The following is an 18163-nucleotide window of genomic DNA, read 5'->3' on the forward strand; positions in this document are numbered from 1 at the left end:
CAGACTGATTCTAACTATGCCTTTCCAGAGTTTGCTAGTCAGTGGGTGCATGATGATCGAGTAACACTGTGAAGGTGGATGGTATGCACTGACTGCTGCCAACTGGACCCAGAAGGAGCTAATAGACAAATCTGGTGTCTTTAAGGAAAGAATATAGTCAAAGATAAGAGGAACAGCCACTGCTTCTGAGGGTACACATAAGACAGAAAAACACCTCCACTTGGCTAGATGACATTTTCTAGTGAACTCCTTTCTACTATTAGAAAAGAAGCTCTGTACTTCTCCAGAACATGATCATTCTATGGATGATGCCCATCCAAAAACCACACCCTGAGGTGAAGTGGACAGGGGTTGGGATGCTTGGTCAGGAGATTGGAAAATATCCTAATAATGATCAGTGCCCAAGATGACATGCACAGAGGTTCGTAAACCAAAACCATCTCGGCCAGTTGTGGGCAATGAGGATGACTCATGCCCTGTCCTGCCAAATCTCCTGTAAGACCGGAAGTAGAAGTGGTAGTGGAGGGAAGGCATAATTCAGGTGGTCTGACCATGGAAGAAGTAGAGTGTCACCCTGTGAGTGGCAACCTAGGCTTCTGGAGCAGTATATTTCGTACTTCCTGTTCATTTGGTAGGCAGACAGGTCCCTAGTGGGGGGGTCCCGTAGAGAGCAAAGATATGGTTCACCACACAGTTGTGTGGCACCAACTTGTGGCTAACAGCAAAATGTCTGCTGAAAGAGTCCTCTAGCATGTTCTGATTTCCCAGAGGGTAGACTGCCCACAGGGTGATCTGACTGCTGATGCACCAGTTGTACAAACTAACCAGTTCTGCATGCAGGTGGACAGATTTTCCTCCCCACATTTGTTGATGCAAGACAGTCATGATGTTGTCCTACACTGAGGACATGGTGACCTTGAATGAATGGGAGAAAGGCTTCACAAGTCTTTCAAACTGCTCACAATTCCAGAACTTTGATGTGCATCCTGGACACTCGAGATGTCCAGGTGCTCTGCACTGTACAGTTGTCCACGTGAGCTCCTCAACCCAACAGGGAGACATTTGTAATGATCGCCCTTGTTTGGAGGGGAGGCAAGAAAGGAAATACCCAAACATACCTGAAGGGGATTCTTCCACCATTGCAGGGATGATATTATTTTGGTAGGAACACTCACTATGGCACTGAGATTGGTGGTTTGATGAGTACATTGTTTGAAGCCAAGCCTGAAACCTGTCCATCTGCAGGTAAGTCCTTGCCATGATCCAATTTAAGGATGCACCAATAAAGGCTAAAGTTTACACTGAGCCCCAATGAGGAGAGGAGTTGCAGCATTTCCAAAGTCGATGCACAGGCTTTTTGGTATATAGGCTGTGTCTCTATATAGGTTGCCACTACAGAGAATACCCTGATGAAGGCCCTGGGGGCGGAAGCAATGCCAAAAGGGAGTACTTCATAATGAAAGTGGTCGAAGCCCACCGTAAATCTGAGAAAACATTTGAGCAGGGTAGATGTCTATGTGAAAGTAGGCATCCTTCATATCAAGAGCTGAAAGCCATATTCTCTGTTCCAGGGATGGGATTATAGATGACAACGTGACCATGGATTCTTGAATCTGCAAATAAAACTGTTGAGATGGCAAAGATCCAGAATGGGTCTCCAATCACTCTTCTTTTGGGGTACTAGGAAATACATCCAGTAAAAATGTGGTACTGAAGAGGAACCTGCTCTATCACTCTTCACTCTAAGATGGATTCTACTGCTTGTTTGAGAATCTTCTCATGACGAGGCTTCTGAAAAGAGATAGGGAAATAGGGTGCCCAAGGTAGACACAAACTATCATACAGCCAGAATGGATGACATTCAGCACTCAGTTTGTTATTGCACTCCAGGTGTGGAAAAAGAGAACTCCCAAAGAGTACATGGAGATTAGCAGGTGTTGAATTTAATGGTTTGCAGCTCTTGAGCGGCCATCAAAAACACTCAAAGGGCTAGAATTGGGAGGAAGAACCTGCTGAGGAAGGCGTGGGGAAGTAGGGCTTTCGAACCCACTGCCTCTTATGGAATGGCTCATAAGGTCACTGGTGGCAGAACTGTTGAGCCATCAGTCTAGATTTGTATAACTGCCTATGAAATTTTCATTTTGGGACAGGAGTATATATTCCCAGGGAGCAGAGGGTGGCCCTGGAATCCTTCTCATCCATCTTCTGGTTAAGTTCATGAGTTTCACCATAGGGCAGTTCCTCAATGGTGTTCTAAACCTCCCTGGGGAAACCCCGACGCATGAAGCTATGATTCCTTGTTCATTTCAATGGCAGTAGCCATTGCCCTTGAAGATTTATCAGCTGCATCTATCACTGATTGAAGAGCAGGATGGAGACAGAGCCACAGCCTCATCTGGGGACAAAGATACAACCTTATTGATTCCGGCAGAACTGCTGGATCAGGCATGTACTATTCCTCTTCAATTGGATCAGGAGGCAACTCCAGTTGCCCCCTCAGAGGGGAGGGATGAGACCACTCCTTAGCAGAAGGAACCAACTCTGCAGGATGGTACAAGTCCAAACCCGCCACTACGGCCAACAGCTAGATTGAATGGGGGTTGCGGAGGTCCCCATGGCATAGACTAACAATGGCTCAAAGGCAGGTGATGAGGTGCAGGCTGATCCCAAGCTGGTCTAGGCCTTGGGTCTGGGAAGAAGCCTTGGAGGATGAAATAGCACTTCATCATGCAGTTCAGAATCTCCCGAAGAAGAGAAAGCCAATTCTAGATCCACTGGCGGTATCTATAGTGCTGCTGGAGGGAAGTCACAACCCAAAGATGGAATGGGAGACAGACTCCTCCCAAAAATTGGCTCTTGAATGGAATTAGGATCTTTCTTGAGAAAGAGGAACTTGACAGAGTAGGAGACATCAGATCTGGGAGAGCAAAGTCCTCAGGAGGAGCACAGGACTTGGCTTTTCGTGGAGTGAGGGGTCCTGTCCACTCAAACCAACAGAGCTGTAAAAGGGATAGTTTGTGCTACGGCCATGGAAGACAAACTCAGTACCACGGCTAGCCAAGGGTCTCAGTGATTGCTCTTCATCAGTGCCAGCAGACCCCAGGTTTGTGCTGGGCAATACTGGAGGCACCATTGCTGCCGAACCGCAATCTGGTGCCAATGGAGCCTTGGACTGCTCCTGAGACTTAGGATGTACTAACTTCTCTTGGGCTGATCTTAGACACTTTCTCGGTTTAGGCAGAATCCTACTTTGCCTCCAAATCCACTCAGAAGGATTTAGTTTCATGCTTTTGAGAACGCTCCCTGCTCTCCCAATCAGACCCTGATGATGGATCTGTAGGGGTAAACTCCCTCACTCCTGAGCTAGACCTTGTGGCAGGAGGCACGTTCTTTGCTCAACCGGGAATATGTCTGGTGGGTTTGCTGGCCTGGGTCCAATTGCGGTCTTTGGGCCCTCTCCATGAGGTGCTTCTTAAGGCAAAATTGACGCTCTTCCCGGATACAACTGGGAAATGAATGGCAGATACTACACCTTGCTGCAATGAGGGTTCCCACAAGGCAATACAAGCAGCATTGGTGGTCATCGCTGACCAAGAAGCAGCGTGGGCAGGAAGCACAAATTTTGAAGCTGGAGTCCTGCACATAGTCCAGTACCCAAAACAGGGTATGGGAGGGCTCCCCATGTCAGGGAGGCTAACATTAAAATTATCAGATAAAACTCTATAAACTTTTAAAATGATTTACAGATACATATTCACAGATTAAGGATAAACCAAAGCTTTGGACACTGACCTGGACCATACGAGGTTAGAAGGAACTGCAGAGGCAGAGAGTCCACTGCACCCTTTATCTCTTCAGTCAAAGGCATGGGATAGGCAAGGAAGCACGTGTGGATTACTTGACATTGTTTTCAAAATTCTCTGGTCCCGGGCACATGTGTAGCCACAGTGAAATACACAGAGGGACAAACACTCTAAGAAGAATATTTATTATGTAGCAATAATGTGTTGGTTATATGAGCAGTTGCCCTATTTGCTTAGGCAGTGGCAAATACAAGGAAAGAGCTGAGTGAAATTCATCTTCTTTATGGGCTAAATGGCTCAACTTATTCATGATTTTTTATCATTTCATTATAGTTTGTAGAGCCCTGAGCAGATACAAAATTTATATCCACAGATGTGGATATCTGCAGAGCTCCAGTGCTGTACCAGGAATGGCAGCGGCAACAACAGCTGCATGTTGGGCCATCACTCGCAGGAGCCAGCACCCCGCCTGGGCAGCTCGTCCAGAATGGCTGTACCGCCTCAAGCTCTGCCCACCGGGGCAGCCAGCAGGCAACTGTCCCTGGTCATGCTGGTGTGCGCAAGTGCCTCGCATGCTCCCAGGCAGGAGTCCCTTCCATGCAGCAGTGTGCGTCTCCAGCATGACCAGGGACAGCTGCTGGCGAGCCTGGTGCCTGCCCCAGTGGGCAGGGCTGGGGGCAGAAGAGCCATGCCAGAGGAGCTGCCCGGGCTGGGGGCTGGCTCCTGCGAGCGACGGTCCAACATGCTGCTGCCGCTGCGGTTCCTGATACAGCACTGCAGCTCCGCTGATATCTGCTTTATATCCACAGATATAAATTTTGTATCCACGCAGAGCTCTAATTGTTTTATAGTGTGTCTTAAAAGTGTGATTTAGGAGAAGGGTTGAATGTTTTTTATCTTTCGTATTGTGGTTTTAAAATCTGTACTAATTTTGTTGATGTTGTTGGTTAATTACCAAGATGTTATACTAATGTACTGTGCGGGGAGGGATAGCTCAGTGGTTTGAGCATTGGCCTGCTAAACCCAGGGTTGAGAGTTCAATCCTTGAGGGGGCCATTTAGGGATGGGGCAAAAATTGGGGATTGGTCCTGCTTTGAGCAGGGGGTTGGACTAGATGACCTCTGAGGTCCCTTCCAACCCTGATATTCTATGATTCTATGATCTGACTGGAAAGTCTTGGATACAAAATATACAGAAAATAAAGCTAAGTCAAGAGCATGCAGTAAAAGAAAGATAAGATTATTCAGATTTCACTTTACCAATTACAAAAAGTTCTTACTACAGAAGCTGAGTGAAATCAGAACATTTTTATTTTCAACACACAGGTCCCACTTAAATGCTGACTTAGCAATTAGAAACCTTTTAACTGAAATGCCAACTACAATAATTTTACATCCAGTACTACAAATTTTATGCATGTATTTTGATTATATTTGGAAGTTCTCATAAAATCCTTCAAAATGTACCCAATAGAAAATGTCAGTAGAAACCAAAGTAAAACACTTTCTGAAGCTGCAAAAATCAGGTTTTCAGAATTGCCCAAGCAAAAAGTCTTATTATCTACCCTCACCATAATTCAATTACAGTAAAAAAAAAATTCTATCCATGGGCAAGTCAATCTTTACAAGGATACTCTAACTGAAGTGTTAGATGGCAAAATACAAACAGTAAAATTGAAACTGAAGTTTCTTTAAAAACTTACTACAATGCATATCTAGGTGTAGGGAACAAATGACACTTCAAAATATTCTCTGGTGGTCAGAGGCATTTGAACAATTCCACATTGCAGACAGGTGACCTTTAGATTAAGATGAAGATCTCACGTATTTTGACAGTTGCCACTGACTGTACAGAATGTCACTTCAAGATCACCAAGTAAGCACAATCTTAAGCAACTTATACATACCAAGTTCAGATGTGGGTATCCTATACACATTTTTAAAGAGCCTGTCCTGGAAAATACCTGGATTCTTTCCTTCACTACGAGACGGGCGAGCTGTAGGTTTAGGAAATTTTGTCCCTTCCAAAGCTTTGGCAGCTGCCGCATGTTGAGCTTTTTTAATACTAGTTCCTTCAGCTTCCCAGTGCTGGTCCCCAAGAGTCAGCTGCACTGTAAACACCTACAAACAAGAAGTCCAAGTTCTTTATTATAACTGACACCACCATTTCGCATTGTTTGTTAGGACCTCTTATGTGTTTAATATGCCTTTTGCTACAATCAGAAAGGTTATTTACTACTAAGCACAACTTAAATAAAGCCTTCTCAACACGGTAGCTGAAGTTACACTTTTGGTTTCCTGGGCTACTGAATGCAGGGATTAACAAAAACTGTTATAACAGTACTAACCAAACAGCTCCCCACTGCAAGACATTTGGGGAGTCTGAATTGAAGGATGTGCACAGATGTAGGTAGACCGGTAATGGCTACACAAAGGGCTGTTACTGTGAGAAATTTATTGTATGATTTTAATGTTTATAATGCCAATACGATTCTCCTAAATCTTCTCAAAATGCAGACTGCTTATGTAGAATTACATTTTATATTGCATAAGTCAGGGGTTCCCAAAGTGCGCTACCTGTACCCTGGGGGTACACGAGACATCTCTGGGGGAACGCAGGAAAAATTGTGTAATGGTGGATTTTATTTCTTGCATGTTCATAATAGGCTACTCAAATGAAACTTTAAAACTCTGTGTGGGAATTTGTTATAAAAAACATGGTAGTTAATTGACTTCAAAATGTACCAATAAGAACACAGAGATACTGACATACAGAACCCTCACCTCCAATCACTGTACAGTGTGGGCTCAGTTGCCCAGCAACTGCCTAGTCTAACTGAGCTCTGAACTTAGTCAGGGTTGGTTTTTTTTTTCAGTTGTATGTGTCACACTAACTATATCTGTACATAACTGAAATATGGACAGATGGCTAAAGACAGATAGTGTTAGGAAGAACAAAGTATCAGTGATGAGATGGGTAGGAGTACACGGGCAGCTGGGGGATTTGGAAGGGGGTATGCAGTAACAAAAATTTGGGAACCTCTGACATAAGTCATTCACTTGTTACTTTAGGCTTTCAATTTGGGTTATATTTTTCAGAGGTCAGAACAAAAATATGTAAGGCACTAAGGAATAACAGTTCTTACGTTGTCATAGGTCAGTGGTTCCCAAAGTGTGGGGCATGCCCCCCAAAGGGGGACATGGAGGAACGTTTGGGGGGTGTCACATGGGAGGAAGGGGGAAGTGCACCACCCAGTCCCAGCTCCGGCCTCAGCTCCCGGCTACAGCCCCAGGTGGACAAGTTCCATTATGGGTAATGTGGGGGGAAGGGAAAGGGAACAGAAAAGGTTTGGGGAATCACTGTCATAGATGCATAGTTTTTCAGCCCCATATGGTGATAAAACAGTTATTTTACACAAGTGTAACAACTACAGAAACTTTGTAATACATCACTGTAAGTAAAGTGGGGTAAGGACAGATCTATTAGCCTAATTTTCACAAGTGAATCAAATCCAAAGCAGGTTAAGTTTAATTTTGATCGGAGTAACAATGCAAATGAGTATATGCCTTGATTATTCTTCCCAAATACTTATTTTTTAAAAATGTAACCCTTTCCTGCTTTGCACATGGAATCTTTGGCTTAAGACACTAGATAAAAATTAATGGAATTGTGTTGATCTTGGAGCAAAATCAATTTAATATGTTTTAAAAACAATCACACCTAAGCATATTCTCCTAGGGCAGTGGTTTCCAACCTATTTTCTTTTGCAGATTCTTAAAAAATTTCAAATAGAGATGCAGACCCCTTTGGAAATCTTAAGGCAGTTTGCAGACCACCTAGGGGTCTGTGGACCACAAGTTGAAAACGACAGTTCTCGTGTGCATGGGACATTCATAATTACTACTACAGCATAGACCTCTTGCCTAAAGCAACTTAAACAGATAAAAACCATTTCACCAGATTTTCCCTGTAGGTCTTAGCCTCAGGATCCACAAAATGCAGAGCTTTACTAAAGAAAAAAGTTTAATATTCCAACTCCTTTCCCTACACTCCTTTTTCATCATCAGAAGCCTCCTGTATATTTGCTACAGCCTTTTAAGGTAGGCATTTGAATGCTAACAGCAGACACTCAAGAAACGAAGTATTTACTACAACCTGCCAAAATTTCAGTGGAATATTATGGCACAGAAAGTACACAAATGGGTCCATGCAATGTAATATTTTTAAACCATGAGCACCACTAATTCCATAAGGCACTGAAGACTAGAATACTAAAGTAATTTATTTCAAAGTGGATTAATGCCCTATGAGATTCCACTGTATTGTGTGTTTGCAGTTAAGTGAAATTTACTAAAATCTTGCTCTCAACTATCTAGAAAGCAGGATTCTAGTAAATTGCACTTCACTGTCAGCTACAACAGGGTACAGTAATTCCTCTCTTAACATCCTCCCAGTTAAAAACGTTGCTGATCAATTAGAGAACACGCTAGTTTAAAGTTCTGCAATGCTACCTTAAAATGTTGTTTGGCAGCTCCCTGCTTTGTCCACTGCTTGCAGAAAGAAAAGCCCACTGAAGCTAGCTGGTGGGGGCTTGGAACCTGGGTGGACTGGCAGCACCCCCATCAGCTCCCCACTCCCCTAAATTCCCTGTGTGGCAGCCACCCAGCAGGCTATCAATTGCCAGCAGTTCAGCTGTCCCACCCCCCACTGCCATGTGCTGCTCCTGCCCTCTGCTTTGGAGTTGCTCCCAGGAGCCTCCTGCTTGCTGTGCGGGGTGGGAAGGGAGGAGGAGGAGGAGGAGGAGAGAAGATGGGTGCTAATGTCAGGGTGTCCCCCTTCCCCCCCGCTCCTGTACCCCACCTCCACAGAGCAAAGTGTGTGTGGGACACAACAGGGATCAGGATGGAGGGAGCTTGCTGGCAGCAGCTGCTGTCTCAACTTGCTGATCTACTTAAAAAGGCAGTGTACTTAAGAGTGGCGTCATCCTACTTAAAGGGGCAATGCACATCTCACACACACACAGGGTGTCTCTCTCTGCCATGCTGTCTCCTCTCCCTCCTTTCATGCTGCCTTGTAGAGTGTGAGGATACATTAACAACAACGTGTTAACCCTTGAGGGTTCAGCTGAGTGCTAGTTCATCATTTAGCAGCCAGGCATTCCCTGGGAAATATCCCACCCTCTTCCACCCTCTGACTCCAGGACAGGCAGCAGCGCACACAGACCACTGGGTCAGGCTGGGCTCTGCAGCCATGCCGCCCAGAGCATTGCGCCGGTGGTGCGGCAAGGTAAGGCTGCGGGGAAGGGGTCGGGGGCTAGCTTCCGGGGCTAGGAGCTCAGGGACTGGGCAGGACGGTCCCATGGGCCGGATGTGGCCCGTGGGCCGTAGTTTGCCCACCTCTGCTTTAGGCATTATTTCAGACTGTTTAATGCTTGAGAATAGACTATTAAAAGCTCTTACAGCACTTCTAATGCACTGCATTGCCTGTGATAAAGGTGAAGTGATCCGTGAAAGCAAGCACTGGAAATGCACTACTTTAAATGAATATGGACACTTTGCAGAATGCAGCAAAAATTCTAGGGACCCCATGATTCTCTCCAATTCTAATTTTCTGGGAAGTTTTGAAAAGATTCTCCCAGACAAAACCGTTCCAGCAGGAGTAGCACAATCTGGTCAATGAAAGTGTGCAGTGATGTACAAGGGGAAAGGGACTGTCTTTACTTCTTAAATTTTAAGTAGCCAACTGAGTATTCCCAGAAGTGATTTTTCTATTAACTTACTATTCCCATACCACAAACAAATGTGCTTGAGTTCTCATTAAGGGGGCAGGGGGGAGGACACAACAAATCTCAGCCATCTTTACTGCATCTGAAGGTACAGTTTTTTGGGGAATGGAATTTAGGTCAAACTTTAAAATAAAATCACTGTCAAGCAGGGAGAGCATGGGAAATTTCAGCATAAAACACATTTGTAACAATTCAAAGTTGGTTATTATAATAGAAACTGATTGCTAAAACATACTCCATTGAACACTGTATGTTAAGGCCATGACCACAATGCAGACAATGGAAAAAAGTAAGTAGTGTACAGTTAAGGGCAAGTCTCAAACAAGATGTTATGCATCTCCTGCAACAACTACAATAAGCAGCTTTAAAAACAATTAATGAGCATTGGAGGAGAAGTTTTAACCCATGGGATAACATCCCCAGCTCAACCGTAATATGCTTCAGCATACCCAATGCGGCTGTACTAAAAAAGCTGGACTGCAATTGGAAACCACTTAAGGCTTTAAATTGTTTTCAGTGTTCCATTAAACCACCCATTACTCTACTACAGTAGATTATTTTGCACAAGAGCTAGACATTTTGCCTTTCCACTCACAAAGTTACTTGTCAATATAAATGCATAACTGATATGAGCAATATTTACCTTAGAGTGAGCTGGACCTTGCTCGCTCAAAAGCTTATACTCAGGCTGAATCTTGTTGAAACGGGCTAACTCATTCACAAGACACATTGGGGTTTTCTCTTTGGGGTTTGCCATGTTAGAAGGAGCTGAATGATAAGGCAAAAATCACAAATTATTAGATCATAATTAAGACTACAGAAAGTCCAGAATTTAAAAAGTTACAAAAGATTCAACAATTAATTTTCTGTATCTTTATGGAAGTACTGATAGATGCTTGCAATCCATGCTGGTTCAGGGGGAACATGCTACTTTACTGTCAGAGTTATTTGCTGGGATAGAGACCTCTAACCATGTCTCAAACCACTGGACCTGTGGATGTGGAGATCTCTAACCATAGTGTGTTGAATGGAAAGCATTTAAATTCAAGATTCAAGAGCAAATGCCATAATTGTGACAGAAACTAAGAGGAAGGATCAAATGGCAATTTGCTTTCAGACATCTATCCAGGTACATGTTGATCTGGTTTAACGCTTAGGAGGCTGAGGCCTCAAGTCTGACCTACGCAATATACATTAGATGTTCTCTAACTGTGCATCATAATGTTCATTTGTTTTGACAATTCCAGAAGGGTCAGTTCTTATTTCTGGGCTTTTCGGTTTCTTTCCTTGGGAATCTATTTTACTATGTTATTCTGGTTTGTATTCATTCATTTTTCCTCCACGCAAACTCTACATTAATTTTAACCTACATATGCTATGTATTTAAACCAAATTAGGACAAGTTCTCTAGCATTTAATTTAGTTTCCTAGCCATATCATCCTTTCCACTTCAGGTCTGTTCCTACTTTCCCAGGAAAACCCTTGTTAAGTATCTCCCCTTTTTGAAAAAGTTTGATTATGCTATTCATCATCCAAATACAAAGTACTCCATTTAGGAAGGAAAAAAAAATCAAATGCACAATTACAAAATGGGGAATAACTGGGTAGGCAGTAACACTGCTGAAAAGGATCAGGGAGTTATAGGGGATCACAAATTAAATGATTTAAAATACAATGCAGTCGCAAAAAAGGCAAATATTTTGGGGTGTAATAACAGAAGTGTTGTTTGTAAGACACAGGAAGTAATTGTCCCACTCTACTCAGCACTGGTGGGGCCTCAGCCAGAAGTTTGTATCCAATTCTGGGTGCCACATTTTAGGAAGAATGTGGACAAAGGCTTAGAAAACCCGAACTATGAGGAAAGGTTAAAAAACTGGGTATGCTTAGTCTTGAGAAAGGAAGTCTAAGGTGGGGACCTGAGAACAGTCTTTAAACATGTTAAGGGCATGTATAAAGAGGATGGTCATCAATAGTTTTCTATGTCTACTGAAAGTAGACAAGAAGTAATGGGCTTAATCTGCAGCAAGGGAGATTTAAGTTAGATATGGGGGTGGGGGAGAACCTTTCTAAATAAGGATAGTTAAACACTGGAATAGTCTTTCGGGGAGGCGGGGGGGAGATGTAGAATTCTCATTACTGGAGGTCTTTAAGAACAGGTTAAACAAACACAAGCCAGGGATGGTCTAAGGTCCAGGGCTTTGCTCACACACCAATCCTCCTGCTGTTATATGTGAATGGAAGACATGCAGTCAGTTTAAAATATTGTATTTAAAAAAAAATTGTAAAGAACACTGATTAAAATGTTGCTGTCAATTCCTTCAACAAAATCATCCAGTTATAATTTTAAATAGATATTTTTAATTCATTCTCTCAAAACTTTTGAAAGCTATTTTTAGATCTGTTTAAAACAATTTCACTTAAAACTATGATCTTAAAACAGGGATAAAACATGGAAGCCAACTCAGGTGGTGAACACAGTTTTTAGAGTAACGTTTGTAAAACGGTTCCTATATGTCTGCAACCTGCTGTATCAGACCACAGTACAAGGCTGAGAAATATAGACATTCATTAACATATAGCTTACCTGCAGCTGCACTGGTGGATGTAACAGATGCAGAAGGTAAAGCAGAGTTTTGAAGAGGTCTACCTGCATTTTCAGAGGGCAGAGAACTAGTGGTAGAAGGAATACTCAAAGGCTGAGAAAGAGACTGGTTCTTATTCAAGATTTGGCTCCCTGAGAGAGCAGCAGATGGATTCTGAATTTGAACTTGAGACATGTTCACTTGCAACCAAAGCGAATTACTGCAGGTAGACAGCTTTGAATGCAGGTTAATTCAGTGCGATGGAGCCTAATGGTCTACCTAAAAGTTGTAAGGAAGAAGAAAAAAAGATTATACCAAATATTTAAGTTCCAATAATTCACAAACATGATTGGAACATCAGTATGTATAACAGTAACTGGAAAGCATTAGATTTCTCTATTATTAAAAAAGAGTCCAAATGTTCTTCAAGCACCCCATTGTTTCCATTTTGTGCACAAAAACCTCTCCTTTATCCCAACAATTTTAACAAAATATTTCAAAGTGCATAAGCTTCACACTGGTTCAACTTACAAAACAGAAAAGTACACTAGGTTTAATTTATTCTTGCTCATTTAATATTACCTAACTGCCCATCTCTTTTCTACATCATTGTTGAATCCACTTTCAAAGTAAATCCAGTTACCCGAGTTGTTGCTAGTATACAAAACAGAACAACTTTCAAAATTATATTACATTTCAGCTTTGGAATTAGTCTATAGCTCTAAAAGATAAGCAATAATGTGGTCTTTTAAGAAGAGCAGTTGTTCAAAGCAAGTACATGCCATCACAACCATATATTTGATTTGGACAGAAGATATACTGTGGCTTTCACAGTATTGTTCACCTTTTCTGTGTAGGAAACAGTATTCAGTGTTAACATGCCATTACTCTACAGCAGTGGTTCTCAAACTGTGGGTCGGGAACCCATTTTAATGGGGTCGCCAGGGCCAGCATTAGACTTGCTGGGACCCAGGGCTGAAGCCCAAGCCCCACCTGGGGCGGCAGGGCTCGGGCTGCGCTTCTCCATCTCCGGTTATGTTGTAACTTTTCTGTCAGAAGGGGGTTGTGGTGCAGTGAAGTTTGAGAACTCCTGCTCCACAGGCCTTCTTCAGAGTATATTTGGTTTGTCTCCAAAAGCAAACATGTCTAAAAGCAATACAGATTACGCACAAATGTTTATGGAAGAACCATAAAATGAATGGTAGCTAACAGAAATCATCTAAGTAACTTTACCAGGAAAGTAGAAGGTGAGAGTTTAACACATGTCAGATATAAAATTCCAAATGCATATATAATTGAATTAGAAGGTGCCTCATTCACAGTTCATACATTAGGATAGCACTGTTCACAGTTTTGTGGCCCTCTAGCCAAATGTCAGAAGTGCTCTTAAGCAACTGACTATTTTCATTAGAAGTAACCGCCAAGTGACAAACTTATACGAGTAATTGTGAAGTACTATATATGATATACTTTTCTCCACTAAACTAGTAGTAGCATTCTGCTTTACATGGGTGCAACATTACATTCATGCCCAAACAGTTCAGCTTAAATATACACTAAAACTGCCAGTTTGAAGATTATTATATCTGCCAGAGCCAGCTGCCAATATCCATTTACCAGCCATCCAGCAATTTACTTTTTCAAAGTAAATTTCTACTGCCAAGTTTACTACTAATGTATTTTACACACACACTTCCCAGCTGCAGATTTCTATAAAAATCTAGCTAGCTGGCAAAGGTTTATGCCTGTATTACTTTAAGATGAAGAATACAAATGAAATTGCTCATCCAGAATCCACCCAGGTCCTATTACTAGCAATACAACTATCCACATATTCTGCAGGCTTCAAATCCAGAGCCTGTGAAGAGACTTCCAAATGTAGGAAAGAAAGGGGGATGACTCAAAGGGTATGTTTACACTGCAACCTACTGGAGGTGGAATGTAGGGTCTGAGAAGCTACATGCCACAGCATGCATGTAGCTAAACGTGCCAGAGAAAGACTCTGGTAGGGGGGAGGCAGCAGGGAGTTGCCAGAGCCTTTCCCTGCATTGAGGGGGAAGAGGGACAGACACTACATGGCTAAAAAGAGCAGTGGAGACAGGAGAGGTGCTACTATGGTGACCAGATGTCCTGATATTCAGGGCTTTGTCTTATATAGGTGCCTATTACACCCCAACTTTCTACTCACACAAAACCGAACACCCTTGCCCTGCCCCCATTCCAGCCTTCCTCCAAAGCCCCGCCCCTTCTTCTAGGTCCCACTTACCCCATCACTCCTCCCTCTGTCATTTGCTCACCCCACCCTTACTCACTCACTCATTTTCACTGGGCAGGGGCAGGGATGCAGGAGCGGGTGAAGGCTCCAGGTGGGGTGTGGCCAGAAATGAGGAGTTCAGGGTGTGAGAGGGGGCTCCGGGCGGAGGTAATGGGTTGGGATGCAGGAGTGGGTGAGGGCTCTGGCTGGGGGTGTGGGCTCTGGGGTGGGGCCAAGGATGAGGGATTTGGGGTGTAAGAGGGGGTTCTAGGCTGGGAGGTGGAGCTGAGGGATTCAGAGTATGGGAGAAGACTCTGGGCTGAGGGCACAGGTTCCGGGGTAGGCCAGAAATGAGGGGTTCATGGTGCAGGAGGGAGCACCGGGCTGGGGAAGGGCCATAGGAGGCATGAGGGCTCTGGCTGGGGCCAAGAATGAGGGATTCAGGGTGCAGAATGGGGGTCTGGGCTGAGGTGTTTGGAGTGCAGGAGGAGGCTCTGGGCTAGGGCATGGGATTGGGGTTCATGAGATCTCCAGCTGGGAGTGCAGGCTCTGGGGCGGGGCTGGGGATGAGGCACTTGGGGTGCAGGCAGGTGCTCTGGGCTGGGACTGAGGGGTTCAGAAGGTGGGTCAGGGATCAGGGCTGGGGCAGGGGGTTCGGGTGCGGGAGGGTGAGGGCTCCAAGCGGGAGTAGGTTGGGGTGCAGGCTAGGCTTATCTTAGGTAGCTCCCAGAAGCAGCAGTATGTCCTCCCTCTGGCTCCTATGCAGAGGAGCAGCCAGGCAGCTCTGCACACTACACCATCTGCAGGCACTGCCCCAGCACCTACCATTTGCCACGGTTCCCGGCCAATGGGCGGCTTGGGGCAGGGGCAGTGTGTGGAGCCCCCCTGGCTGCCCCAACACGTAGGAGCGAGAAGGAGGACATGCCACTGCTTCCGGGAGCCACATGGAGCCCAGGCAGGGAGCATGCCTTAGCCCTGCTGCGCGGCCGACCGGACTTTTAACAGCCTGTTCAGCGGTGCTGACTGGAGCTGCCAGGGTCTCTTTTCTACCAGGTGTTCTGGTCAAAAACCAGACACCTGGCAACCCTACCCCACCCCGATTTTTTACACTTGCTATCTGGTAATCCTAGGTGCTTCTCATGCATGTAGAGAGCTGTGTAAGGCAGTGGTTTTCAACCTTTTTGGGCTCAGAACCCATTTGTAAATGTTTACGGCAGTTGTGACCCAGTAAATAGTCTGTGGGTGGAGGCCCTGGGGTGGTTTCTGTCGGATCCTGCCCCCCAAAGGGGTTGGGTCCTACATGGCACTCACTTCACAGTGGTAGCTTCTGTGCTGTTGGGCTGGCTGGGCTTGGCTCTCCGCTCTTGGCATTGCAACCTCTGGAGTTGCAGAGCTGCTCCGGTTTGGTCCTGCCCCCCTGACTGGACCAAATTTGAGAGAGTGGAGTTGTGACCTGTCTCACGGGATTGCAGTGCTACTCCCTCAAATTTGGCCTACCCAGACTCCGTTCATCATAACAGCTGGGCTCAACTTGAGTAACGTTGGGACCCCAGAGGGTGTGTCCCAGAGGTTGGCAGTGTCTAGAGCAGGGAGGCGAGCCCAGCCAGCCTCATGGGACTGGAGTCACAGCAGCTGCCAGGCAACCATTTGAAACATTCTGCCGACCCAGTTTTGGGTCCCAGCCCATGGGTTGAGAACCCCTGGTGTAGGGTACATATCCCAGGGCTCAGGCCTATCTGTGCTTGCCTACATTGCTATGTATACCCATACTAGAGGGGGCTTGCACTGTATGTATTCTACATGCTGCAATAAGAAGCGTGCAGTGTAGACGTACCCAAAGTGATCTTTTTAGATAACACTGACAAAAAATAAGCCTGTAGTGAGAACTTATATTCATGAATATACAAACACTGATTTGTTTGAATTTAAAAAAGATTGAGGAAAGAAATTTCTAGAAGGCAAAGTGATAATTTTGAAAACAAACTTCCATCGCGAATCCAGTAGACTGAAAGTCATGTAATGTTTCAGTATTTGTATTTGGTAGCATTTCTGATAAATGGATCTCAACTAAAGGTTTTTGGTCTACTAAACTCACTGATTTTGATGCTCCTCTTCATATTCCTAAACTTTTTTGTTTCATCTCTATTAAGTCCCCTTTAAATACTCTTGATTCTGATTCCATGCCTCAACAAAGGTAGTCATTGTTTCTTTATCTACAATTGATTATGAATGAATTAGATTTAGACAACTAGGGGTAACATCTTATATAAGTAAGCATCTTTCCTTACGTTAGCAAAAGTTACTCTGGCAAGAAAGAAATTTCCTCTTTTCAGATATGAGTATCAAGATTTTTGTTTCTTCACACTTAATTTTTTACTGAAGTGGGAACATTCAGTCTCACCTGAATGAGTGAATATATTTTTCATATTTGTCAAGAATGGAACTTTGAAGACTTTATCATACTGTTGTTTAAAGCTTGTGTGGAGTTTCTTTCTGGGACTAATAATTATCTTTCCTTGTTATGTTTTATGTACTCCATGTGTGTCTGAGGATTTTGTACAAGATTGTTTGTGTCTGATACAAATTACTTGCTTGCATATTTTCACCTTGTTTTGTAGTAGTACACAGTTACTTTTTTTTAATATTTGCAGATATATAGATAGTGAAGGATTAAAAGGTTCCCATTTCCATTATTTTAAAGATAAAAATACTAGCAAGCACAACAGGGACCTTATGGCACTTTACAAATATTCAAAGCAGTTTAAGTTCTGAATCTCTGAAGTGCACTTCTCCCCCATTATGTTCTGAGGTTTAAAGAAAGATTTTCCTGCTAATTCAACCTCACTTTAAAAGTTGCCAGTATAAACTCTAAAATGCCATGAGTGATTCATTCTAAATGCTTTAGCTCACAGGAGAGAGAAAATTAGTTCAGACAAACTAGTTTTTCATAAATGCAGCAAATGGTCTTAAATATGAGAGCAAGTTCTGTATTTGCCTATCAAACTTATAAAATTTTCACAATTGATACACCATAATTGTAGTGAATAACTTGTCCATGTTTATAAAGAAGGACCTGGAAGTTGAGAGAAGGTAAGATGCAGTAAATTCAGAAGGTGGCTCCACAGTAATGGCATTATAACCCTTACATCTACTCACAAAGAGTGTGTCTGAAAGCACTGAAAAAGTCTTGACTTTAAATGAAAAAAATAGGCCAAGTGAAATGAGGTCCCATGCTCAACTCAACTGAAGAGTAACATCTTACAAATAGAAGAAATTATTGAATCTTCTCTTCCTTTGGTCTGTCTGAAGTAATATGCCTCTTAAAACAACATAATTTACACCGCTTTTCTGAAAAGCCTAAAGTAGAAACCAAGCTCTAAAGTGCACTGAAAACTCTGCCCACAGCTCCCATATGTATAAACTAGTGCACTATTTTTCAGCTGAAGTCCACTACTGTGGTACCAAATAGGAAGAGGGAATCTCAGGCTACAAAACAAACATTAAATTGTACTTTGAATCAAGCTATCAGCAGTGCAGAAAATAGAAAAAAAATTAATTCCTGTGGGAAACTGCTAACTAAGGCTATGTCTACACTTGAGACATTTTTTCACTACCCTGAGTGACATAAGTTATGCCAACAAAAGTGCAAGTGTAGACACAGCATAAGTGAGTCACCAAATTCATCTCTAGTTCCAGCTCCCAAAAAGGTCTTCAAGGGTAAAGTAGAGTCCTGTAGCAG

General features: G+C 43.5%; 1 protein-coding gene across 5 annotated transcripts in view; it reads right to left on the reverse strand.

Annotated features, from left to right (window-relative positions):
- Positions 1-18163, reverse strand: part of STAU1 (staufen double-stranded RNA binding protein 1) — a 53731-nt gene that overhangs the window by 22498 nt on the left and 13070 nt on the right. For 3 of the 5 annotated variants that reach the window (XM_048819802.2, XM_048819797.2, XM_048819798.2), the window contains exons 3-5: positions 12173-12449; positions 10232-10356; positions 5710-5923 (exon numbers count right to left, since the gene is read on the reverse strand). In XM_048819802.2, the coding sequence (XP_048675759.1) occupies positions 5710-5923; positions 10232-10356; positions 12173-12365 (532 nt within the window). In that variant the 5' untranslated portion in view covers positions 12366-12449. The remainder of the gene's footprint in view (positions 1-5709; positions 5924-10231; positions 10357-12172; positions 12450-18163) is intronic. The other 2 variants (XM_048819801.2, XM_048819800.2) reach the window with 1 other exon arrangement.

Source organism: Caretta caretta, chromosome 13 (assembly GCF_965140235.1).
Source record: "Caretta caretta isolate rCarCar2 chromosome 13, rCarCar1.hap1, whole genome shotgun sequence".
NCBI classification, from domain to species: domain Eukaryota; kingdom Metazoa; phylum Chordata; order Testudines; family Cheloniidae; genus Caretta; species Caretta caretta.